Here is a 27,886-nt window from a genome sequence, read left to right as displayed (position 1 = left end):
ACAAATGAAATTTTTAAGGAGGAAAGATTTGTATCTCTAGAATCTAACGAATTATTTAATTAATTTCACCCTGCTCTTCTCCTGAAGGTTTTCAAGAGACTTATTAGAACATATGAAACATGACAATGTATCATAAACAAAAGTGGGAATAAATATTTATAAAAAATGGGTTTGAGGAAAAACAAAATAAGTTTTAAAATTCATGGAAATAATACCTAGGTAACTAGAAAACATGATTAATAAATAATTCTTCTAAATGTCAATTACACAGTTAATATCAATCAAATAAAAGTGAATTAATTGCTATTAATCCTAAAATCAGATTAAAATTTCTCCTGAGAATGCTGGTAAAGAGATAACCATGGGAAGTCATGAACACCATTCCCAACAATATAAATTAGGTATTAGGCTTTCATCATCTCATTTTTACACTGTACTTTTTCACATTTAACTTTTAAAATTTGAAAAACATCTTTTGGGGTCTTCACAAAATTGCAACAAAATTTCCTTTTTTCCAAATAACTAATTTCTTCTTCAGTTGATAGTCTCTTAAGATATTACAGGGTATTAATGGAAGGGTATTATTTACAAGAAATCAGAAAACAGAGATTAAGTTTTATAATTAAAAAAAACTCTACTATTTTAAAAATTCAAGATGATTACATTATGAATAAAATCCCATTTGCAATCATTCACTGATTTAAGTGTGTATATAATTCTATTTCTTTCAAAACAGCATATATTTTGTGAGGAAAATTGATTTTTTTCAGTAGAGAATCATGAGCCTTTATTTATTCCAATAAGCCACATTTGTTAAATTTTATCATATGTCAGATATTTCAAGGGTGCTGAGGATCCAGTGGTGAGAAGACACCTAAATCGTTGAATTTTAATGTAGTGCACTAGAGAAACAGTGGACATTTGGATGTCTGATCAATAAGTCAGCAAACTTCCTGGCTAAGCTATTACTGCTGCTGTCTAATCCCTTGGCAAATTGTAGTCAAACTTGTAGTAGTGATAGCTGAAAATACAAAGAGTGAACCAAAAGCAAGGCAAAGAGCAAAGAGATTGTCAATGCCATCGAAGATTAGCATCTCTGACCTCTGTTGAAGGTTGCATTCTGTTCTTAAAGTGTCATATTATTTTAAAATCATCATGCTACAATCTCTAATAACAATACAGAAATCACAACCAAACGTTTTTTATTCTAGCAACCTTATCTTAAAATACAGGGAAAATGTGTATATGTATATGTATATGTGAGAGATGGGGGGTGGGGTAGAAATAAATGAGGAAGATAAATGAAAGTAACAGAAAAGGAGAAGTGATAGGAGAAGGAAACCTTTTCATTAAGCTGAGCAATTAATTTAGTTGAATATGAAGTCTAAATAATTGTTCCTGAACTGACCTGCTATTTTATTAACCTGAACATTGTTGATTGATTAGTTAAATAACATATAAACACAGACTGGTATGTAACACTTTACACCCTTGTGTCTACAGCATACATTTTGGCAGTCTCTGTCCGAGGGGCAACATATGACTTGGCCATGGAAACAGCTGCAGTTGAATAGGCCTTCCTCATGGAATAAGGATAGTTCCTCTCCGGTCCAACATCTGTTTGAAAGAGATAAATTTAGAAGTATCAAAATAATTGTGGCTCAGTAAACTTTGGAAAAAAATATCATTTTATATTTTTTCCCTAAAAGAGGCCAAAATACATTCTAAAAAGAAATCATCTAAGAAGAACCCTAGAAGAAAATCTAAGATCTTCATCCTGAAAGTTATTTTTAGGTTTAAAATTCAGCTAAGTAATTTCTGTATTTTTTTAATTCTGATGAGGAGAGGGCTTCCCTTAGTCTTTTAAAAGACATTTTTAGAAACCCAGTAGTAATACATTACATGCTTTAACAACAAATATTTAATTTGGCTCTGAGTCTATTTCTCTGTTTAACTCTAGATACAAATTTAGTAGATTGGGTGAAGTAATATATACAAGATTTGACACATGATCAAAATGACTATTAAATATTTGGACATTGGACATACTTGTAGCTGTGGATTTTTGTTTTTTTCCAGCAAATATGCCACTAATTGGGTAATAAGTCTCAAGTATTGCAAATTAGTTGTCCTTGAACAACTGAAATGTTGAATGGTATAGGTAGGGATTGAGTAAGCAACATTATTTTGGGCTGGTGAGATGTGCATCCATTGGGTTGGGAAGACTGATTCTGGTGGTGAAAAAATGTGTTGTTTTATTTTGTTCTTACCTTTCAAGAGATATAAACAGCATGTGAGGACAGCACCTGCCAAAAAGCAACCCAGGGACCCAGCCATTCCAAGCCAACAGGACCAACCAAATTTATATTGGATGCCAAGAAATATATTGTGCAAAACCAGAGAAGAACGTTCCACATAAACATCAGCAGCATACCACACTGAGCCAATGATCCCTGGGGCACCTGAAATAAAGCAAAGTTGCTAAAAATAATGTAGGCCTTTTGTAAATTTAAATTCTAAGGAGACTGACCTGCTACCCAAACTGGGTGGCATCATTTAGAGATAATAATGATATTATGGATTCACAACTAAAATTTTGAATACCTTTTCTAAGTCTTCCTTCCATCTTCTGTTTTCTATTTCTTCCAAATTACATATCAGTTTATATAGAAAGAGAATACAAAAATTAAATAGGACAGTGCTCTTCTCTGTATAAACCTACAATGGTCCCTCTGGTTTTAATTTTCCTATCTTTCCAATGCTATTTTAGTGATGTATAAGAGAAAATGTTAAAAACAAATGAAAAAAAGAAGGAACATAAAAGTGAAGACAAATAATACAGAACATAAGTTCACTTGCTATTGATCTTTTTAATTGAAAGTACATATCTTTAACAATTTTCAATTGTTCCCTCAGACTCACAATTAAAGCTATGTCAGCTGCTTACTCAGCACCCATAAGGAAACTATGTTTTAAATGGAGTTCTCAAGACTAATAAATCAAGAACTCCCCATTTATTCATCTGCTTTTGAAGTAGAGATAATATGATCTGTTTATTGCTACATTTATGATCAGATGGGTTGGTACACGAGAAAAGATTAACATAGGGCTTCCCACAATTTACTTCATTGCAAAAGGAATTGGTGAAGGTGGGAACAGGTAAGGGGGTGGCTGCCTGGGGCTTACTTTAGGATTTAATCAAAAAATAAATTGTTTCAAAAATTTAAAGCATTACATAACTTTTTAAGTGGTTAAAAAATAGTTTGAAGACTTCAGTAAACCTTGATCTGGGATATTAACAAAAGCTTACTTATCTGATTCCAAAGCTAAAGAATGTAAGACTGGTGGCTATGCTCTTTGTTTCTTCAATCTAGAAAAGCAAGTCACACATGATCCTGAAAGGAACTGCTTCTGAATGGTATCTTTCACCTTCATCTCAAGACCTTAGACGAGAATCTTCACCCCCTGTCTTCACCCCTGTCGCTAGTGCAAACTAGTACCTGCGATTAGTAACATGATCCCAGCAACAAAGCAGATGCGCACTTTGATGTATGGCTCATCGGGAAGGAATTTCACGCAATCAAGACCCAGGAGCAGAGTGATAAATCCAAATCCAGCCAGAATATCTGCGGTAATCATTAACGCCCGAGTTACCACCAGCTTCACTGGAAAATCAGGGCATGTGGTTACAGCACAGTCAGAGGAAGGAAAAGTTAATTCAACATAAACAAACAAACAAATAAACCACAACACACACACACACACACACACACACACACACACACACACTTAACATATGCACACTGAAAGAATGAAACTTTAAATTTGCATGAACTTGGAAATGAATACCCTTAAATTTTTCATAAAATGCAAAAATATTATGATGCTATCAACATTTACTGCTGAGTCTTGTTGGCTTCCTAGCAAAATGCCTGGCGTCTAGTGGGGACTAAATAAATGTTTCCCTTTGTGCCTTCTGTTCTGGAATCAGCCTCGTTCACAAGTATTATAGCTAACTGTTGAATTAAAAGTAGAGTATCCGTTCTGCAGAAGTTACCTAATAAATATTCAATAAAAATGATCATTGCATTCATTTGAAGCTTTATTGAAGAAAAATGTTAAAATAATTGGTTAAAATTTGGTATGGGAGCAGGATAAAATACTTCAAGATGTGCTAATCCAGGCCGGTGGGAGCCATCAAATTATATTTAAAAGGAGAAGGAGCCTCTGTTATGAAGCAGAAGACTATTTCTGGAAGCCAGACCATACTCTTGTGTCCCACAGGTCATGAACCTACTTGGCCAATACTTCATATTAACTCCTCCATGTTGCATTGTTAACTGGCCATGAAAATATATGATAGAAAAGCCAGGGAAGAGAAGATCAGGTAAATAGATCAGTTAAATAGAAGTGGAATAGGATCAGTCACCTTCTACAATGAGAGTATCCCAACTGTGAAAGCCTCCTGAACTTGAGTCCCAGTTACATTAAATTAAAAATAGGGAAATTTTGCCACAAATGGAAGGTTAATTACCTGAAGTCAGAACTACTACTGTTTTAGCTGGCTAATGGAGAGGAGTAATAAAATGTGTTCCTTTGATGAAATGGTAATAATGTGTTATTTTCATAGTGATTTGGAGTTTCCTTGTATTTTAAATAACTTTTTCCTAGAGCAAGATAAATCAGGGCCTATTTAGAAATAGGTTGTTTGTAAAAATGTGGCCTAGTTTCCTTATTTAAAATAAAAAATATTTTATGGTCCCTCTGTGACAGGAAATCAATGCATAAAAATCAGATTCTACCTTATTATTAGGTGAGTATTTAAGATCTCAAAAAATTATTTCAAAAAATTTAGGCTCAAATTTCAAATTTAGGCCAAATTTAAGGAATTCAGGAAAGAGGAAAAAATATGAAACTCATTAGGTGATAACAGTTTTTAAAGTTTCAACAGATATTCTTGATCTCAAATAGTACAGGCAAGTGGGCCTCCTACTCAGCCCCCAGGCCAAGCAGGTGCACATTTGGAGTGCCTTCCTTGAAATTTTCTAGGTTCACTTTGGGAACCTGAGAATAACAGGGCCACGATTTCCATCTGGATGGGGTGTCCTGAAATCACTGCGGCCCTGGTCTGCTCTCAGACCCTTCATCTCCCACACAGCATAACTGCAGCATTCCCGGGAGTTCCAGGACTCAGGCCTGGGGTGTCACCCAGGGGCTGCCTGCCTGTTGGGAGCCACACAAAGACAACAAGATGGCCACAGTTCATGAGGTTCCTGCTTCACTTCCTGGAGATTAGCTGCGAGCCCGCGCGCGCCAACAAGAAAGCCCGCGCGCGCCAAGAGATACTCTTCTCCCCCTCCTTCCCCATTATCATATACCAATCAGAATGTAACTCGCTGCGCCATCCCTGCTATGCAGCCAATCCCCTGCTTACAAGTATCCTATGGCCCACTCTGCCCCTGAACACTGGTGTATATCTACCCCCGTCTTGCAATAAAATTTGAAGGCTTGATCAGAATACTGTCTTGCCTTCGCTCTTCTCTCGCCCCCATTTTCTTCCAGGTCAGATCCCCTTCGTCTCCACAAATAACTAGGTCCCGCTGGACGGGACAAGTGGCGCCCAACGTGGGGCTCGAAGTGCGGATCTTTCGCAGGCGGACCCCCGAGAAAGAGATCGTCTGCAGACCCCTTACTAATGAAATAATAGGAGACGCCTTTCGCCGCTCACGGAAGCCGTCGTCCCTGGTGAGTACCGGCCACCTTACAAGAAAATGGGAACTAAATTAAGTAAAGAAGCGGTCTTCATAGGAGACCTAAAAAGTTCACTTAGGGAGAGAGGAGTTCGAGTTAAAAAGAAAGACTTGGTAAAGTTTTTTATTTTTGTTGATGAAGTCTGTCCGTGGTTTATCATTAATGGCCCCGAAATTCATCCTAAAAAATGGCAGAAAGTAGGTAGAGATTTAAATGATTATCTTATCAAAAACGGCCCTGACTCTGTTCCTGTTTCAGTATTTTCCTATTGGGGTCTTATCAGAGATATTGTTGAAAATACTGACCCTGATAAACGCCAACTCTTGTCAGTGGCAGAATATTGCCTCCGCCCCCTATCTCGGGCGGCCTCAAAATCGTCTCTTTCGAGTGATCCCCCTGCCCCAAAATCAGCTAAATCCCCCTCCCCTAGCCCGACACCATCTTTGCTCGGTGCCCTCCATGATACCCCTCCCAAATGTTGCATTTATCCGCCTCTCCCTCGAGATTCGGACTTTGTCGATACACAAAAGGTTTTTCCAGTCGTGACTAAGAGCCAAAATGGCGAGCCTTTAGATCCGAGAGACGCGGCTGAACTAGAAGACGAAGCGGCCAAGTATCACAACCCAAATTGGCCCCTTGCCGCCCCGTCGCTTAACCCCCCTTCTTACACACCCCCAGTTTTGAAAAGAGCCTCTTACACTCCCTCTATTCAGCCTCCCAATGTTTGCGCCCCGGCCTTTTTGCCCCCGTCGGCCCCTCCGCTACCCCCTCCGGCTCCCGGTCCTGTTGGCCCCCCTACCAGCACTGAAGACCTGATAGCACAGATAGTAGAACAAAGAATAACTTGCCATCTCCAAAAATTAGTTGTCTCCCAACCAGTTCGTCCCGCATTATATTCGCAAAGGGGCCTCGCTAAGAAACCGCTTACAGCCACAAAACCTAAAAAACAACCTAAAAAACTGCTCTTTCCTGTTCTTACCCGGGCCTCCGCCCGCTCTGGCCCCACCTCCACAACACATAGCCCGGAGGAGGGCGATCTTGAAAGCGACGGCGAAGACGCCCCTGCTGCTCAGGAAATAGAAAGTGAGGGAGAGGAGCAGGCTGAGCCAGAGCCGGCCGAGCCTGCCGATGGCCCTAGAGAATTTCACAAAATCCATTTCAAAAGCTTAAAAGAGCTGAACGCGGCCGTCAAAGCTTATGGCCCCAATGCCCCTTTTACCCTTTCTGTTCTTGATTCGCTGTCTCGAGGAGGACATTTACTCCCAGGTGAATGGCTGCGTATAGTCCAGGCTGTGCTTACCCGTGGTCAGTTTTTAACTTGGAAGGCAGATTTTGCTGACCGCTGTCAGACCATCGCTGCTGCCAATGTAAAAGACCCTCATTCCCCAACAGCGTCCTGGACTTTTGATAAGCTTACAGGACAGGGCAGATATATCTCTGAAACCAGGCAGCAGCGCCTTCCCCTTGGTCTTTTATCTCAAGTGAAAGATGCCGCTTTGGGCGCTTGGATATCACTCCCTGCTTCCGGGACTGCTAACACTCCTCTAACTAAGATCACTCAAAGCTCGCAAGAAGACTATAGCGAATTTGTTAGCAGACTGTTAGAGGCCGCCGAAAGGACCCTTGGTTCCGCGGCTGCCAATGATAAGATTGTAAAACAGCTAGCCTATGAAAACGCCAATTCGGCATGTCGAGCCGTCCTCCGCGGTAAGACTCGAGACAAAACTCTTGATGAAATGCTGAGAATGTGTAGAGATGTTGATCCTTTTACATCCAAAGTCCAAGCCCTTTTAGCTGTAGGTGCCGCTGTTCAAACTCCCCCGGCTTCTTATCCTCCTTCCTTCCCCAGGGGCGCACCGCCTATGCGTAACTGCTTTAAATGTGGACAGCCAGGCCATTTCGCTCGCCAATGCCCTACCACAGCTCCTCCTCCTAGAGTTGGGTCAGTCCCCGGTATTTGCCCTCGCTGCCATAAGGGGCGGCACTGGGCCAAAGAGTGCCGTAACAATCCAACAAATCCTTTTTACAGTACCACAAATCCTTTCACCCCCCCTTTTCAGGGAAACGGGCTGAGGGGCCAGCCCCGGGCCCCCCAGCCAATTCCATTTCAGCCGGCCTCGGGGAACAGCCTAGCTGTAGCACTCCCGCCCTCTATCGGGCCACACCCGGGAGTGCAGGACTTGACCTCTGTGCCTCCTCCTCAACAATATTAACGCCTGAAGAGGGAATTACAATTATTTCCACAGGAATTTATGGCCCACCTCCCAAAGATACTTATTTTCTAATCTTAGGGCGAGCTTCCACCACAATAAACGGCCTTATTGTCCACCCTTCCTTAGTTGACAATGACTATACTGGGGAAATAAAAATTCTTGCTAGTGCCCCCCAGTGCCCTGTCAGCATTATGAAAGGTCAGCGTCTTGCGCAGGCGCTCCCCCTCCCTTTAAGTACATCTCACCCTGCTATTCATAAGCAGCGAGGCTCCTCTACCCCAGGTTCTTCAGACTTATATTGGATCCAAGCTATTACTAAAGAACGCCCCACTCTTAAACTTAAGATCCAAGGAAAAGTATTTGAAGGAATTTTAGATTCGGGGGCCGACTCTACGGTCATATCTCAGGCTTCATGGCCCTCCAGCTGGCCCTTACACGCTTCCTTGACCCATCTACAAGGAATTGGGCAGTCAAGAAACACCTTACAGAGCTCACAGTTATTAAACTGGGAAGATGAAGAAGGAAATACCGGATTCATTCAACCCTTCGTAGTTCCTGGGTTGCCGGTAAATCTTTGGGGAAGAGATATCCTTTCTCAAATGAAAGTCATCATGTGTAGCCCTAATGAAGTTGTAACACAGCAGATGCTTTCACAGGGTTACCTCCCTGGTCAGGGGTTGGGCAAACTAAAACAGGGAGATCCCAACCCGATACTGGCCACGCCTAAGATAGACCGCTCAGGTTTAGGGTTTGAAAAACATTTTTCGTAAGGGCCGTTGCTCCTCCTGCACTCCAGGCAGACAAGATTACTTGGAAAAGTGATGTTCCTGTCTGGATCGATCAATGGCCCCTTACCACTACAAAATTAAATGCAGCCATAGAGTTAGTGCAGGAACAGCTGGCTGCTGGACATATTGAACCCTCTACATCCCCTTGGAACACCCCAATCTTTGTAATCCAAAAGAAATCAGGCAAGTGGAGGCTCCTACAAGACCTCAGGGCGGTTAATAAGACTATGGTCTCTATGGGCGCATTACAACCGGGAATTCCCTCTCCAATAGCCATCCCTAAAGGGTATGTCAAATTAGTAATTGATCTAAAAGACTGCTTTTTCTCCATACCTTTGCATCCTGATGATTGCAAACGTTTTGCCTTTAGTATACCCATTACCAATTGTGTAGGGCCTTCTCCCCGGTTTCAGTGGAGAGTTCTCCCACAAGGAATGGCCAACAGCCCCACTCTTTGCCAAAAGTTTGTAGCCCAGACTATAGACCCCTTTAGGTTGCTCTTCCCCACTTTGTATATTATCCATTATATGGATGATATTCTTCTTGCCGGTCCTGACCAGCAACAGCTCTATGCGGCCAGTCAACAGCTAGTCACTGCCCTCCGAGATCGAGGACTACAAATTTCCCCAGAAAAAGTCCAGGTCCACCCCCCCCAACTTTTTTTAGGCTTTGAATTATTTTCTAATAAAATCCTCACTCAGAAAATTCAGTTAAAGAGAAGCTCCTTAAACACTCTTAATGATTTTCAGCGTCTGCTAGGAGACATCAACTGGCTCAGGCCTTATTTAAAGCTGACCACCGGAGAGTTAAAGCCCTTGTTTGATGTCTTACGTGGAGACCCTGATCCTTCCTCCCCCCGCTCACTTTCATCAGAAGCACAAAGGGCATTAACCATTGTAGAGCAGGCTATTTCTGAACAGACCATTAGCTACTTCTCTCCACATCTAAGTTTGTGGCTGCTCATTTTCCCTACCCCCTTCTCCCCTACAGGAGTCCTTTGGCAAAACCATCCACTATTTTGGGTTCATTTGCCAGCCTCCCCCCCTAGAGTCTTAGCTACCTATCCTCAATTAGTTGCTGCCCTCTTACGTTTAGGCCGAGAGGCAGCTCTCAAGTTGTTTGGGAGAGACCCTGAAGTTATAACCCTCCCATACAATACATCTCAATTACAATGGCTTATTCAACATGATGATGATTGGGCAATTAGCTGCACCTCCTTCCAGGGGACAATAGACAATCATTACCCTGCAGACAGATTAGTCCAGTTCCTTCAAAAGACCCCGGTTGTCTTTCCCAAGAGGACTAAAACCACGCCAATTGCTGGGGCCGTGATAGTGTTCTCTGATGGGTCCTCCTCCGGTATAGCCGCTTTCAGTATTAATGGGCAAGTTACTCGAATACAGACAGACCTCTCTTCTGCACAACTTGTTGAACTAACTGCAATAATCAAAGTTTTTGAGCTTTTAATAGATGCCCCCTTTAACCTTTACACTGACAGTGCCTATGTAGCAACCTCTGTTCCCCTATTAGAGACAGTGCCTTACATACGTCCCTCTACAAATGCTTCCCCCCTATTCGCAAAATTGCAAAAATTAATTCTAAACCGCGATGCCCCTTTTTTCATCGGGCACATACGCGCTCACACTGGCCTTCCAGGGCCGCTTGCCAAAGGCAATGACAGAGTTGATCTGGCGACTCAATTAGTAGCCTCTGTCACGTCAGACTCACCCTTGGCTGCAGCCCAACGGGCTCATGAACTACATCATCTCAATGCTCATACTCTTAGACTCAAATTTTCAATCACCCGAGAACAAGCCCGCCAAATAGTTCGGCAATGTCAAGGATGTCTAACTCTCCTCCCAGAGCCTCATAACGGAATCAACCCCCGGGGGTTAGTTCCAAGAGAGATATGGCAAATGGATGTCACTCATTACCCTCCCTTTGGTAAATTAAAATATATCCATGTGTCTATTGACACATGTAGTGGTTTCCTATGTGCATCCTTGCAAACGGGAGAGGCAACTAAAAATGTCATTACCCATGTTCTCTCATGCCTGGCATATCTACCACCACCTAAAATCTTAAAAACTGACAATGGGCCTGGATACACCAGCTCTAGCTTTAAACAGTTCTGTGCGCAGTTAAGTATTAAGCACATAACAGGAATCCCCTATAATCCCCAAGGCCAAGGCATTGTTGAAAGAGCCCACTTAACCCTTAAAAACATGTTATTCAAACTTCAGTCGGGGGGAGAAGTACTCTATCCGAAAACAGGTAATGCAAAGACACTCCTAAATCATGCATTGTTTGTTCTTAATTTCCTTACTTATGACTCCGCGGGTAAAACCGCTGCTGATCGCCTTTGGCATCCCTCCACGGCAGATAATTATGCACAGGCTATGTGGAGAGATCCGATGACCAACGCATGGCACGGGCCTGACCCTGTGCTCATATGGGGGAAAGGACATGCTTGCATATATGATGCTAAGGCACAAAATGCCCGATGGCTCCCAGACAGACTCATTAAACTTCTAGACACAAATAAAAGCAAAACCAATACTAATTCCAGTCCAGGGCATGTTAACCCCTGAGAAGCCTTCCCTTTCTGTTTATTTCAGGAGGCAAGAAGTGGATCCACGCATCTCATGTGAAACCTGTTGTGGAGAGCCCAATCTACCAAGAATCCTCTCCGGCTTAAGATCAGCAGAACGCCCCTAAGATGATCACCTTCGAACTGTGCGCCATTGTACTAGTACTGTGTTCCATTCCCCCAGGCAGAAGTTCCAGCCCACAGCAGCTTCACAACTTGACCTGGGTAGTGAGTAGTGGGGTGGGGAACGTAGTTTGGAGTGTGTCAACAACAGCACCCCCCTATTCCTGGTGGCCAGACCTGTACCCCGACCTGTGCAAATTAGCAATAGGTGCTCCAGCCAATTGGGATTTAGAAGAGCACAGAGACTTCCAACAGCCCCCCTCCTCCCCCTCACCCCCTGGGAGACTAGGATTAGACCCTTGGGGAGGATGCGGAGAGCTTGGCAGGAGGAGCAGGTTAAAGACCCTCACCTTCTACGTTTGCCCTGGCTACCATCGCAGCCAAGCCCTTGGCTATAAGTGTGGAGGAAAAGCGGACTTTTTCTGTGCAAGCTGGGGTTGTGAGACCTCAGGTGACACCTACTGGCAGCCCTCCTCCTCATGGGACCTTATTAAGGTCACCGCTAATTACACCCACTCAAAAACAAAAAACCAAGGGAACCCAAATTGGGGCAACGATGACACGTGCAAGACATGGTGTCACCCGTTGCGTGTCCAGTTCACCGATCATGGGAAAAAGAGTCCCCTTTGGCAAACAGGGGCCACATGGGGACTAAGACTGTACAAAGAACGTTATGACGATGGAGTCTTGCTTACGATCAAGCTTATAGTAGAGCCTCTTCCGGCTGTCCCAGTAGGGCCCAACACTGTCTTGCGAGACCAGCCGCGTCTCCCAGCCCCACCCGCGCCAACCCTAGCCCCACCTGCAGACACTGCCACCCCTTCCTTCGCCTCCGCTCTTAACCGACCCACCTTCCTTCCTAGCACCGGACAGCGCCTTCTCAACCTCCTTGAAGGAGCTTTCCGAGTTCTAAATACCACCAACCCAAATTCTACCAAATCCTGTTGGTTATGCTTTTCCTCTTCACCTCCTTACTATGAAGGACTAGGATTGTTGGGCAATTTTAACAATACGACCAGCCACGAAGCCTGTGGCTGGGGCACGCAAAAGTTAACCCTGACTGAAGTAACTGGGAAAGCTACATGTTTAGGAACAATTCCCTCAACCCATAAGAGTCTGTGTAATCACACCATACCCATAGTTACCTCGAGTGAAAACAGATATCTAGTCCCTCCCCGTCAAGGATGGTGGGCTTGTAACACTGGACTAACACCGTGTGTTTCCACCTCTGTTTTCAATTCCTCCCATGATTTCTGTGTTATGGTTCAGTTAGTGCCGAGACTTATATATCATGATGATCCCTCATTTGTCACTGAGTTCGACCCTAAAAATAGGTACAAGAGAGAATTAGTCTCGTTGACCCTAGCCACATTAGTGGGAGTAGGAATTGCAGCAGGAGTAGGAACAGGGACAGCTGCCATCATCCAGGGGAACCAAAACTATGAAGGGCTGAGAACCGCCATTGACGACGATCTAAAAACCATAGAACAATCTATTACCAAACTTGAAGAATCTCTGACTTCCCTTTCTGAGGTCGTCTTGCAGAATAGACGGGGGCTAGATCTACTGCTCCTAAAAGATGGAGGACTGTGTGCAGCTTTAAGAGAAGAATGCTGTTTTTATGCAGACCACTCCGGAATAATAAGAGATTCAATGTCCAAGCTTAGAGAAAGGCTAGACCAGAGGAAGAGAGAGCGAGAAGCTAGCCAAGGCCCCTTTGAGTCCTGGTTCACTAAGTCCCCATGGCTCACAACTCTGATCCCCACCATCCTTGGACCCTTAGCAGGACTCCTCCTTTTAGTGTCTTTTGGCCCTTGGGCTTTAAGAAAACTAACAGCCTTTATTCGAGAGCAGGTTGACCAGCTCGTCAAGCCAGCAGTTGCTGTTCATTATCACAGACTTACAGCCTGTGATGAAGGATCCGACACCGAACCAACCAATGCTCCCGGCCTCCAGTTTTCAACTTTACAGGCGCCTCAACCCTGGTACCATCGATTCTGGCACCGTAATTAATGTGGCCCATATGCTGGTCGGCCAGAACCAGACAGACCCCTAACTATGAGGGTATGGGCATCGAGATGAGTGCGAGACAAAGTACCGCAAGGGAGGGTTCTTTCTAGAACCGCTCTGGTCCTCCCTGAGAATACGCCTGGCTTGCATAGAGGTTGGTATCCATATGTACATAAAGCCTTGATATATTAAGATCAATTTGGCTTTCAGCTCTGCCTCTCCTCCCTAAAAGATACCGAGAGCATTTGCGAAATGTTACCCTGCTGGAGGAGCCAGGCCTCTATTCCCTCACTCGATTAAGGCCCACCTTTCTGAAATAAATAGAAAGGGAGGAGATGTTGGGAGCCACACAAAGACAACAAGATGGCCACAGTTCATGAGGTTCCTGCTTCACTTCCTGGAGATTAGCTGCGAGCCCGCGCGCGCCAACAAGAAAGCCCGCGCGCGCCAAGAGATACTCTTCTCCCCCTCCTTCCCCATTATCATATACCAATCAGAATGTAACTCGCTGCGCCATCCCTGCTATGCAGCCAATCCCCTGCTTACAAGTATCCTATGGCCCACTCTGCCCCTGAACACTGGTGTATATCTACCCCCGTCTTGCAATAAAATTTGAAGGCTTGATCAGAATACTGTCTTGCCTTCGCTCTTCTCTCGCCCCCATTTTCTTCCAGGTCAGATCCCCTTCGTCTCCACAAATAACTAGGTCCCGCTGGACGGGACACCTGCCTAGCCCAGTTCCCAGAGGGCAGCTCTGCAAGCAGGTTGCTAGTGCTGGCCAGCCAGGGATTTTGGGGGGGAATTGTTTGAGATTTGGCTGCCTGAATAATGTTAAATACTTTGAGGCAAGTAACTCAAAGTAACTATATCGAGAAACAATTTTATCTGGGTTCATATGTCTTAGATATACAGGGCAATGGAAAAAGGTAATCTAATTATGATTGCATAAAAGATCTCAAAGGATGAAATCTTACTCTTCTTTCACAGGTACCATCACAGGTACTGAGAGGGTACAGTTATATTTAAAATACATTTTCATCTCTGTTGTCTTTATGCATATGGTAGAATTTTTTAAAGAAATGCAATGGATCTTTAGGATATTATTTGAAATTAATAGATAAGCATATATCAAAAGAAAAATGTGAAATAGCATAGGCAAAAGATACAAACATATTAAAATACAAACAGTAGTTTTCTCTGTACAGTAGGCTTATGAGTGATTTTATTTTCTTCTTGCATAAATATACAAAACAGTATTTAAAAGTGTGAAATATTTCATGTTTCCTTTCTCTTCTCAATTCTAACCATAAGCACTGCATTTCCAGACAGGTTTGTGTTCTTCCACATGAACTTCCATTCCTATCAACCAAATTATGCTTCTTTGTAGACAGAACTAGGTTGGTGCAAGGAGAGAAAAAGAGAATTAAGAGGACTTTTTTTTTTAATGAAACAAAGGCCTTATTAATTATGCTAAAAAATGTTCCAGGCCCTCAAAACCTAAATGGCAAAGAAAGATATTTTAGAGCACTGCTCCATTTAAGTGTTTTCCCGGGACTGAAATAGCTATCCAGAGGAAGAGTCACATTCCAAAGGTTTATTTTTCTTTTATCTTGAGAAAAGAAGTTGTCATGTTATAACATCACCCATCATTCTCTTTGAAAAAGACTAAAAACCAGTTTGCTTTAATAACAGCACTGGTATTTCTCAGCATGATTGAATGTTCAAAATAAATAAGTGGTATGAAGACCTGAGAATCAACAGTAATATTTTTAAATCTATGAAATCTCTTTATTCATAGAAACATGGGCCTTGCTAATTATATTTTAAGGGGGATGAAGAAGGTGGCTTTACTATTGCTAATAATGTGTCACATACATTGATTTTTTTCCATTCACTGATCCTATAGTCTGAGTATCTCTCTTTGTGTGGGTATCTCTTGATCTATTTTTCTGTCTCTGACTCTGCCCCTATATCTCCAGTTTCTCTCTTTCTTAGCCAATCTTCCCTTGAAATACTGTAAGCTTTCTCTTTGACCTAAGTTAAAGCTAAATAATATCTCTGTAAATCTTTTCATTGAACCCATCAATTGTAATCATACAATCACAGCACCCTGAAGAACTAAGTTCAATTTAAAAAGTGTTTACTATAAGCCTGCTGTATAGAAGGCCCCATGCCAGGCCCTTTGGGGGACAGTGGAGATGAGTAAGATAATGTTTTTGCCATAAAGGAATTTATAAATACATGGGAAAAGAAAAAATATGTTCAAAATGTTTCAAGTCATATTTCAGAAATAAGCTAAATTTCTAATGAAAATTTTTAAAACTGGGTAGAACCTTAACATAGTACTGTAGAAAACAAAAACACACACCAATTTTCTTTGGTATTTCCTCCCTGGCAAGGGGGATGGCTAAAGCATACGTACAGGGGTGTTCGGCAAGTATAGAATCGTACTCATCACAGGTGCGAATCCCATCAAAAGCATTTGTGACACATTCCCACCAGAGGCCTCGGCATTTTGTGCTCACCTAGATGTTGGAGAAGACACCATGTGAAACAACTCATGCATACATACTTCGGTTCTCCTTGATCAAAGGAAGAACTTGGCTGTTGTGTTTAATAACAAAGTACAGTGGTTACAATTGTGATCAGAATTTCATTTACAACCAACACAATGCATATTAGAGTATTTTCCCTTAGTAACTAGCACCACACCAGGAAATGAATTTACTTTCTGATTTGGGGGTGGGATGGAGTAAGTCATGCCTAAAATGGATTAAATCAGAATTAAATATATGCAGATGCCTATGGCTGGTTCCATCATCAAGTCACAGTTTAACATGGACACAATTCATTGCAGTTCCCTGGGTTGACATTTACTTACCAAAAAAACAAATAAATAAAATAAAATAAAATAGCAATAACACCTATAACAACAGATGATAACTGTTGACATGGTGAGTCTATTAGGAATATACATTAATTTTTCTTCATCATACACTGAGTTCCATGAAGAAAGGTGTTATTATGCATGAGGTTCATAAATTAAAAATAATTGCCAAAGAAACCTATACATGAAGACAACAATAAATGAAATATAAAGACCCCTTGACTTCCTCGTCACTGCTGCACTGACAGGCTGCAAGTGCTTAAGCTATGAGATGGACATAAACACACTAAGCATTAATTTCATGAAATCTGGCTGCTGTAAACCACTTTTACTTAGAAATGCTGTGCTGATGATTCTCAGTGTCCACTTAGAGCTAAATGGTACCAGTGCCCTGAGCCTCCCTATACTTTATCTATAAGCTGTAAATCACAATAGATTTCTTAGAATTGTAAACATGCCAACATAAAATAGTTTCAACTATTCTTGACAGAACTCATGAATATGGACCAGAGCTAATGTGATTGTGTTTTTTAATTCAATTACAGATTCACATTAGCTTGGAAATCTGGGAATAGTTTAAGATTATCTTGGATTTAACCAAAAGAATCATCTTGGAGAATGAAAATGAATTTTTCCTTAAAGAAAGAATCAATAACAGAGCAGAGTGGGAAAAGAAATGGCCAAGGTAGGGAGACAGAGTTGATGTGCAGAAGACATGAGGGAACATAAAAGACTTTGATTTGCATAAAAAAAATCATATCAGGAATTACTTGCACTGTGGAACTCTGCCCCACATTCTGTTTTGGAGTTTGGAGCTGTGTTGTGTGCCAAAAAAAAACTCTACTACTTGAAACTCCACCACATTTTTGGATGTTAAACTTCTACTATAACTTTAAATGTAAAATGCTTGTAATTGGTAACAATTAATAATTCTATATTGAATTTGTACTATGAAACAGTTACTAAGCAAGCATGTTATTATCTCATTTATTCCTTAAAGGGTACTGTGAGATATTATTATTATCATTAATCTCTATTTTACAATGAAGGAAAATGAGGCCCCGAAAAGTTAAGTGATAACCACAAGAAAGCATAGATAATAAATGGAGGATCTAGGACTCAAACACTATGCTCTTAAGCACTGCAGTACGCTTAAAATTTTTTATATTTCCTAATCCATTTCAGGCTAGAGTACTCTACAACTGGAAATTAGAAGATAGTTTTGGGTGAAGTAGTTGGCCCAGTTTTTAATCTCATCCTGTGGCTATTATTCTATGAAATGTCACTTTGGCTTGCTATCTAAGGTTAAATTTGGAAGCAATGTTTCAGAATTTTGGAATATTATCTGATCTGAGGGGACACAGAGACCAGACATTTAAGAAAGAAAATCCATCTTGTAAAATTTAACACATCAATTTCAAAAAAAGAATATGAACATCCAGATTTACATATGTATGAAATTTAAGCTATAGTTGAAAATACATGGACTTTACATCTAAGTTGACACTCTTATCAGCTATGTTGCATCCTTGGGCAAGATCTCACTTATTTTTGAGCCTCAGTCTCCTTATTTGAATAAAGGAGACAATGCTAGGGTGGTTTATAAGAATTAAAAATCACAAACACACACAATATAATTAATTTCCTTAATTAATGATAACATTAGTAAAGTACATACATATCATAATAACCTGAATAGTGACTGTGTTCAGCATTACTGACTAAACATAATGAAAGTGGAGAAAGGCAGATATAACGGGTGAAATAGTGGCCCCCAAAAGATATGCTTACATCCTAATTCCCCAGACCTGTGAATGTAATTTTATTTGAAAAGAGGAACTCAGATGTAGTTCAGTAACTTGAGATAAGGGGATCATCTTAGAGTACCAGGGTGGCCATAAACCCAATGACAAGTATCTGTATGAGAGACACACAGAGGAGACACACAGACAGAAGAGAAGGCAGCAGTGTGATCACAGAAGCAGAGAAGGGAGTGATGTGGCTGCAAGTCAAGGAATGCCCACAGCCAAGAGGTGAGGAATGGATTCTTCCCTAGAGCCTTCAGAGGCAGTGCAGCCCTGCCCACACCTTCATTTCAAACTTCTGGCCTCCAGAACTGTGAGATAATACATTTCTATTGTGGTAAGTCACCAAATTGTGGTAATTTGCTATGGCAGCCTTTGGAAGCGAGTAAGTAGAGGTGAATAGTACTCAACTATTACTGTAACAGAAAACAAGCCTTCTCATAGCTTATTACCCTTCAGTCTCTCAATGAACACACTGGATCCAGTTTATTCCAACTTGAGCTAAGTTATATGAATTTGTAGTCACTGTTCTGTAATCAGACTGTGACTGTCCACAATTTTCTCCTGTTACTCAGTCACAACAGCAAACTCATGAACCCACTACAGTCATTCTTACTTCCTATGAGGTTATTCAGAAAGTGACTTGAGTTAAATTTGTGAGAATACTTTACACCAAAAAGAGTATTTCATTCTTGCCAAAATAATCCAGCAGTGGTGTCATTTTCAAGGCTATTGATCATTTACCTGCAATGACCATATTTAGAAAAGCAATGAGCTCATTAGAGGAAACAAGGAATCCAATTTCATTAGGTATTAATGCTCAGGGGCACACTGTTAGATTGCTTGGTATTCACGCTCAGTTAAGGTATGTGAGAATAGTGGCCGTAATTAACCAAACTTCTGTGTTAATAAAGCACTTAGTGGAGACACCCTTAAAGGTGCCTTTGTGCATAAAAGACAAGGTTAAAAGATGTTATGTTATTTGTCATATTTAAGAAAGCCCTCCTTGTCTAAACACACAGTCTTTATTTACTTATGCTTCTGTTGTGCAATGGCTTATTAAGAATTCTCTAAAAGGCAAGCAAATCTTTCTCTTTTTTATTTAATTGAAATATCATTGACATACAACCTTATCTTGGTTTCAGATATAAAACACAGTGGTTCAACAGTTACCCATATTATTAAATCCTCATTCAAACTAGTGCAATTACTGTCAACTTAGAAACATGTTACAGAATCATTGGCTATATTCTCCATGCTGTACTACCATCCCCATGACCATCTTACATTATGACTGAAAATTTTTGTGCCCCTTTATCCCCATACCTTACCCACCCATTGACCCCAGCCCCTCCCCCAAGGTAACCATCAATCACTTTTCAGTGTCTATGAGTCTACTGCTATTTCGTTCATTTTTTAAAGCAAATCTTTCTTAAACATCTTAAGACAAGGTTCTTAAAAAGCAGACCAATGCTTATATTATTATGGTTATCCTTCCTTAAAGAGTAAAAGATGCAAAATGTGAACTAATAATTTTTATCTTACAGGGTCATCCAAAAAATTCAAAATGTAAGCTTTTTCCTTTTAACATGTGGTTTATATACTAATAAATAATACAGAAAATGATACTAGAGGAATTTGTATATTATTTCCATGAATATCTGTCAGTCCTGAAGTGAGGAGGGGGTTATCTCCTAAGTGGGGAGAAGTCAGTTTACCCAGGTGTGACAATAAAAGTACAAGTCACAAACATGAGTCCAACATAAATCTTTTAATATTAGTTGCCAATAGGGAAACCTACAGATTTTACAGAAGAGTACAGCTTTCTGGCTTCCATTGGACACTTGCTCAGTCTGGCCACCTGGATGGACTCCACATAGCAAAAACCAGCACAAGCTGAATGGCTGCTCCAGTTTAAGTGGGACATAGGCTCACAGGTTCCTCACCATTCCTACCCCATCTGCTTCTCTCATGGATGCTGACTATCTAGTTCTTATAGGCATTTGAGTTTTCGTTTCTTGGTATGTACTACCGAGAATAAATACCCTTGCTCTCAACTTGTCAAGTTTCTACCTATCATTCGAATCTTACTTCAAAGATATCCCTTCTTCCATGAAGTCTTCCCTGCCTCTCCAGCCAGAGTTCATTCTTTTCTAGATCCCACAACCTGTCCCTATTTCTATGATATTTACAGTATTGTGGTTTTTTTTAACAAGCGTATATGTACATCTGACTCCCAAGTCTGCCTGTTGTCACCTTTCAAACTTATATTCATTGAAGGTCTCTCATGTGTCAGTCAACAGGCTAACTAAACGCTGGGGATACAGCAATGACTCAGACAGGTATGGCACCTTTCTTCAAGGAGCTTACAGACCCTTCTTCTTGACACATAGTAGATGCTCAAAAGATGTTTAGTGAGGGAGAAAACAATCTGAAAATTTTTTGAATGCATACACACAAACTCTCATTTGACCTTTGGCATAGATAATGGTTATTGGTACACTCTATGCACAATTGATGCTTACTATGTGCCTATGACTTGACTGGATAGACTAGAACAGCTGAATCCAGGAGTCAAAGAACTATTATTTAGTCTAGAGAATTTATACTGATTTGGTGTCAGCCTGGACCCTTATCTATTCAAATGGCTCTGTAAAGTGCTGACCACAGTTCTCAGGATGAGCAGGATGTCGCTCATAAAAGCTTTAGGAAACCATACTGATAGTGCTCTTCCCTGTTGAGTTTATAGTAACACAAATTAGCTCCTTAATCCTGGGATATCTTATTCTAAACTCTTCAAAAGTCTCCCATTGAGTCTTCTCTGTCCTAGTGTTTGCCAGTTTCTCTTTTCTTATCACTCTGAAAATCCTTAACAAGCAGCAACACACAATATTGCCTGCCTTGTCTTGTTTACTATAGTTTTGGGTGTTTTTATTTTGCCTTTACATATTTTATGTACCTTTTGAGCATTTAAAGACATTAAAAATAGTTTAATTAATTGACATTTATTTCTCTTCCAGTTACACAGGAGAATTACATCATAGTTATATACAGTAGGCTTAGCAAATATTTATTGTTGGTTGACTACTAACAAATAAGACTTTTCTTTGTCAATATGCATTAGGTTATAAATGTATGCATACTGAATTTGTGTGGAAATATAATACATATAGGAAAAAGAATACATAAACCAAAAGTAAAATGGAATAAGTCATGAAATAGAATATTTTGACAAATACCTTGCATGTGTATATTATAGAGATTTATAGTTTTCACATTACTTTACCATCCTTGTGCTAACATACTTTAACATTGAAGATGGAATGTACTGGTTTCCCATATTTACTTAAGTATATTTTTATTAAAATTTAAGAGTTTTAATAACACTAAATAAATATTTTGTTTTACTACTAAAACTTGAAACACTTTCAATTTTAACATGAAGTGCATTTTAATTTTTTACACAAGGGTTCTGAACTTTTTAGTACCTGATTTACTTTTCTTACTACCCCAGGGTCTAAAAAAATTCAAGACAGGAATTTATAAGATGAAGAAACAAGATTAAAATAAGCATAGCAGATGCCACCTTTCTTTTCTACCTCATTTTATATACCTTGAGTTTATTTGCTCAAATATATTTGGTTGAGTTCTGTATGCTTATTTGTGGAACCCTGGCTAGAAGTTAAACTGCAGTAATGGGAAAATACAAACTTAGTAAGTAAAATACAATTTTTGTGACCTTCACGGTTATATTACCTAATTTACATATCTGAACAATCTACATTTCAACTTTAACATTTATTATTTAACTTATTTAAGTCACATTTAATCATTTCAGAATGTTTATGAATGTATGGTGTCACAACTTCGTAATGATGCTACCCAATGACCCATCACCGTTTATGTTGAGTGAATGATAATGAAATGTTAGTTTTCTTCTTTCTCTCTCCTTTTCTTCATTCCTTTCTCTCTTTAAAGGACCATGAAGAAAAGCTATATCTCTAAACCAGAATACACTCTGCATCAACTTTATTATATATCTCAGGGGATTAGATCTTCATTGTTACCTTTTTCTTGAAAAAATTTAAACTGTAACAAAATAAAAGATCTTGCCCCAAAATAAAGTGGTGGTCTCCTAACAGAGATATTTCTCATTTAGTGCTCAATGTCAGATTTCCAAAGATCACATCTCATTCTATTTTATCCATGTATTCATTTTTTTAAGTATGCCAAGTATCTTAATAGGCACCCAAACAATTCATGTTAACAAATGCATCATGAGTTCCCATGTGCATGTTGAAGGAGTTGGAAATCAGTTGGAAAGTAGTACATAAATAACCAGTATACATGTTAGATATAATAATTTAACATGTACTTTATGTCTGAAAAAAACTGTAGCATCATTAATGCAAACAGAAATATCAAGGAAGAACCTGGTGATGGAGATAAAATAAATCCAAATGTGGGAAACTTTCATTTGAGGTAATCAAGTTTTAATCATAACAGTGCTTGGCATATAGCAGGTTATCAGTAAGCAATTAACAAAAGGTTAACTGAAAACGGGATAATCTTGTGAAAACATATTTTCCTTCTGATAATTGGGAGACCAGTAACTTTGTGAAGAAACTATTCTTTTATTTGGGTGAATAATGAAGAATTACATATCTTATAGCTAAGAAATCAATAATGTTGTTAATTTATGATTTATTTTCTTTTTAAAAGGTCCTTAATAGGTAACTTACTCTATTTTGTCACTATTGTCTGCCTTATTCCACTGGTTAGAAAGGAAAGAAACAGTTATAAGTATGAAAATGCGTAAACCACAGCTCAGAGTAGTGAACAAAATTTCTCCAAGAGAATCAATAGCGAAAACAGGAACAGAACCTAAATCTCATGTCTCCCTTCAGTGAAATTACACAAAATGTCATCTCTTTCTCCAGAACAAAAACAAAACAATAAACTGCAAATAGACAATAATATATCTAACATTTATTGATTGATTTGTGTTTGCCTGGTACTGTGGTAAATGCTTCAGACTGACAAATCATTTAATCCTTGCAAGACTCTTAATGATGTGCATATTATTATTCTCCCTCTACAGAAGAGGAAATGCGGTTTGTAGCAATGTAAACATCTGTCTAAAGTTGCACAACTACCCCCTGGCAGGGTGGGATTTAATCTCAGGCTCCTCTAATTTCAAGTCCAACCTGTAGACTTCCCCACTGTAAAGCACTCTATTCCTGGATGCTTTGAGGCACTGTGTAATAATCTAAGTGAGAAAAAATAATAGGATGGCCCAGGGACATTGCTGCTTGATGATTTCTATAGAGGGACTAGTCTTCCTCCGTTTAAGCTCTAGGTGAGTGACCCTACCATGCCTCCAACTGCCTCAAAATAGTAAAATGGATTTCAACCTTGGCATCTCCCTCTTCAACAGCCCTCTTTCCCCATATGCAACCGATTATCAATCCTTTTAATTAAAATTCTTTAAGAGTTTCTCACATCTTCATGAGTCTTTTTATGCTTGCTGTCACAATGACTCAGACCATTGCTGTTTCCCTCCTGTTCTATGACAAAAGCCCCCCAGGTGGTCTCCCTATGTTTCATTTTATCCTTTCTAACCTGTCCCCACAAGCAGCCAGGATGATTAATCTTCCTAAAGCACATGTACACGTTTGCTTTAAGAGAAGCACCTTTGCCTACAGTATAAGATCTATGTATCTATATTTTATATGAACACAAAGCCCTGCTGTCCCAGCCATTGTATTTTCCTCACTACATTGGAAACTCTTGCTGAAATATGTCCAAAGCCACAAACACACAGTACTCACATATCTGGATCTCTGCCCACATCATTCACTTCCTGTGCTTGCAATACTCTCTGCTTCTCCTGCCTCACTCATCTGTCTTCAAGTCCTAGTTTAGATATCTCTTCTTTTGGGCAGCCTTCACTGATTATCCAAGATTGGGTACACTGGCCAGAGTTATTTGTTATCACAGCACTTGTCACACCATGCTGTCACAATCAATTCACCTGTTTGTCTCCCTGAATACACAGGAGCAACAAAAGGAGATCCAGGTTTCATTCTCCTTCTTGATTCTGTACCCACCACAGTACCAGACAGACAGCAAGAAAAAACAGTATTTGTGGAATTAAAAAAGTTAGAAAGAAAAGAAAGCAAGTAGAGACAAAGGAGGGATAAAGAGATAAAGGAAATGTGGGGAGAAAGGAAAAGAAGAAAGAGGAAGAGCATAAGAGATAAAATAGGAGGAAAGGAGATGGGGGAGAAGAAAGGGAGAAGAAGAAGACAGGGAGAGAGAAGGCAAGGATGTTGGAAGAAGAACGTATGAAGTTACAAAAAACAGCGAATATTCACACTTGATTCCTAGTGCCAATTTCTGAGGTGGCTCTTACTGCCATTGGTCCTTCAATGACTGGCCATCTTCTGGGGCCACAGGAATTGTCATAGGCATAGTCAAGGAGTCCTGCTGTTAAAGAATGTAAAGATCAAAGAGAACCTTAAAACCACAGGGCTCAACTTCTTATGATTGAGGAAACTGACCCAAACATATGAGCTGTGACTTGCTCAGTAGAAGCTAAGATGCAAACAAAGGTTGGCATAACCTCAAAACTCATGTTCTCTTCACCACATCAGTCTTCCTGGAGACACAAGAGAATCAATAATGACAGGAGCAGGATGGTAGCTCAGGTCGCTGGCCCCTGGGTGGGGGCTGTGCACACTACAATTTCATGTATTACTTCTTTTTTCCTAATGTTTTACTTACTGCAAAGAACTTCCCTCTTCAGGGCAGGTTTAAGTAAGGCAAAATAATAGTTTGTAATATTTTGAGTATTCTTTAGAAACACAAAAGCATATTTGAGCTCTTTCTGCCTCATGCTACCTATTAGTCCCCTTAGTCGGCTAATAAACCCTGAGCTTTCCCTCCTTCTGTACTTTTGCCTCTCATTGGAAGGGCCCTGCTGCCATTTCTACCTTCTGGAATACTTTGTATCTTTTGGAGGCTTTGCTCAAATGTCTTTTCTTCCCTGAGGCCTGCTTCAGTGTCCCTGATGGCAAATAACCATTTTATTTTCTTTGCGGCAATATTACTTTGTGCATTTATTTTTCAGATATGAATCAGCCTATGCCTTTTATTATAGTCTTATGCGTATCTTTCTTTCCCCACTGAATGAATACTCTTGGAAGGCAGGGCCCACTGTCACCTTATCTTTGCCTTCTCCAGTAGGATTAGCATACCTTTTATATGGCATATATTTCATGTTTGTTGTGTCAACTTGAACTATAGTATCCATTTCCAACTCTGATGGAGTTACCTTAAAAGATTAACAAAGTGAAAAATTCATTATTCTCTTTTTGTTTAAATTTTCCCATGGGTATGCTTTCTTTAAAGCACTTTTGTTGTGTCAACTTTTGTCCAATAGTTGTTTAAGGTGACCAAAGAAAATATATACAAAAGGAAGGAAGAAGGAGAGGGAGCAGTATAATTGGATCACCGAGTATGAGAGTCTTAAAATTAATGAATAGTATGACTTTATATGCTGGCCAATTGAAGAAGCAATAATTGTGAGAGATACTTATCCCTTTAAAAATATTGATAGAGATCATTGGAGAGAAGGGGGCTCATTTTTTCCACGTTCTTTTAAATATAGAGGCTTCTTGGGAAAAATTCATAGCAATACATTTCAAGTATGGGAAATAAGAAAGAAGCTAAAACATACTAACTCTTGTCCAAGGTTAGCAAGGATTTACTTGAGGTGATTAACCTGGACTGTTCATTCCACTCATTTTAACTAGAAATGTTCTCACATAGAGCAGATGGCAAATTGGTTTGGTGTACTGAAATGAAAGCAAGAAGGCACTTTAAATGCCAGTACTCCCAATCTCTCTCAGCAAGGTTTGACCCTTTCTAAACCTCCATTTCTTATCAAGTAAAGTTATCAATTCCCAGCTTAAGCAGAAAGATTTTCATATTGTTCCAAAAATATTTTAACAATGCTTTTAGGAGAGGTTGCACATGTTGTTAAAAACACAATTTTAAGTGTCCTCAAGTCCAGTATATTTCCATATTAATTGCCCACTTCTGGCAGTCCAGGGTCTGGCAAGCTAATGGCAGCAGACATTTTCTTCTGAACTTTTCTCTGAGCATTGTTCAAAGGGCATCATTTTACATTTGCCAGTTCTATTCATGGCAGGATAAAATGCATTGCTGGACTCACATATAGCAGATATCCTTTATAGTATTTCAATTGTACCACGAGTTTCAGAGTTACAATGTCCTAGCACTTAAGAAGTATTTGTAACTCCTTTAGTTTTGAAATGCTATGTAGAAGTCAGAAGAAAATTAAAAGTGAGAAAAAAAATAATACACGGCAACAGAAAAATATTATTACTTTCCATTTTTAACTCTAACTTGGGAGTTTAATAAATAAATTTAGGAAAATACATAAACTTGCTCTTGGGTATCTTCCCTAAACTTGATAGAGAAGACATTATATCATCTGTTACAGAAAATTTTTCCCTCCAGGATGTACCAAGAGAGTCTATTGAGCTGCTATATAGTCTCTGAGTTCCTGATACATTGTTCCTTTTTCTTGCCTACATTTCCTAAAACCTTGAAGATTTGTTCTCCATCAGAATATTTTTTCCTACTTGGAAAATCTCTAAAACAAAACTTTTCTCTTGCCTAGTAATTGGGTAGGTTTTGTAAGCCTTGAGTTTGATTACTCAGTTTCTTAGACTATCACTTTTTAAGAAAGTCTGTCATTCTATTTTAAATGCTGTCATCCAGATTAGCAAATTTATGTTTATAGGGAGAATGTTACTAGAATATTATTCTATCTGGTATATGAAGCAGTGAAAGACAAGAATTTCTGGAGGGCTCAGTGGCAAGAATTATATAATTAACCTGGTATGAATTTGTCCTTATGAAAAAATGGGGATTGTTTAGTTATCTCCTCTGTAAAATGTGATAACAACAATACCTTGCTCATAGATGAGCTATAAGGATTAAATGAGCTCATGATGTAATTAATGCAAGACTCAGTAAGTAGTAAGGAGAAAGTACACCCGCTTTGGCTATTATATCTATCATTAGTCCTAGTAAATGTTTGAGGCAGTGGGGCTTTGAGAAAATTTGGATGGGTCAGAAAAAGTTGCTGATTTCTTACCTCCAGAGAATCATCAGCATTCACCATCCAACAGTCTGTCCAGGTGGCCACAACCAAGAACCCAGTGGAGAAAAAGGCAAAGAAGCAGGCGATGAACTGAAGAAGATCCCTCATTTTAGCGAGCAGCCTGTCTGGAAGGGACACATAGGCAGCACCAGCCTTGGGCCCACGCAGGTAGTAGGAATGCTGTCAGTCTTCTGAGCTTCTCGTGTTTGGGGATTGAAAATACTTGTCTTCTACTTTTCCTCAGAGGCCACTGCAGACGTCTTAAGTTGTAAGGGTAATACAAACAGGCTGTAACCCACAGAGGGGTCCTGGAGGTCATTATCCAAAGCAACCAGCCTCCAATCAGAAACCAGGTCAGTGAAAGGAGTGAGTATGTTTTGTGTGGGGGAGAAAAGGAGCCCGGCATGTACGGTTTTCTGCCCAGATTGTGGGCTAATGTGAGATAATGGTCACTGGAGGCACATGCCAGCGCCAAGATGGAGAGAAGGAAGAGGGTCACACCCGGTGCCGAGGCCTGTAAACT

General features: G+C 40.0%; 1 protein-coding gene across 1 annotated transcript; it reads right to left on the bottom strand.

The window, feature by feature from the left end:
- On the bottom strand, positions 1–27,886 carry CLDN16 (claudin 16). The gene is made up of 5 exons (XM_036875309.2): positions 27,358–27,886; positions 15,898–16,000; positions 3,501–3,665; positions 2,271–2,462; positions 1–1,617 (listed from the first exon to the last, which is right to left on the bottom strand). The coding sequence occupies exons 1-5, from the start codon at positions 27,469–27,471 to the stop codon at positions 1,484–1,486; spliced, it is 708 nt and encodes a 235-aa protein (XP_036731204.1). The 5' UTR covers positions 27,472–27,886; the 3' UTR covers positions 1–1,483.

Source organism: Manis pentadactyla, chromosome 1, assembly GCF_030020395.1.
Source record: "Manis pentadactyla isolate mManPen7 chromosome 1, mManPen7.hap1, whole genome shotgun sequence".
Taxonomy (NCBI): Eukaryota; Metazoa; Chordata; class Mammalia; order Pholidota; family Manidae; genus Manis; species Manis pentadactyla.
This window is presented reverse-complemented; position numbering and strand designations above follow the sequence as displayed.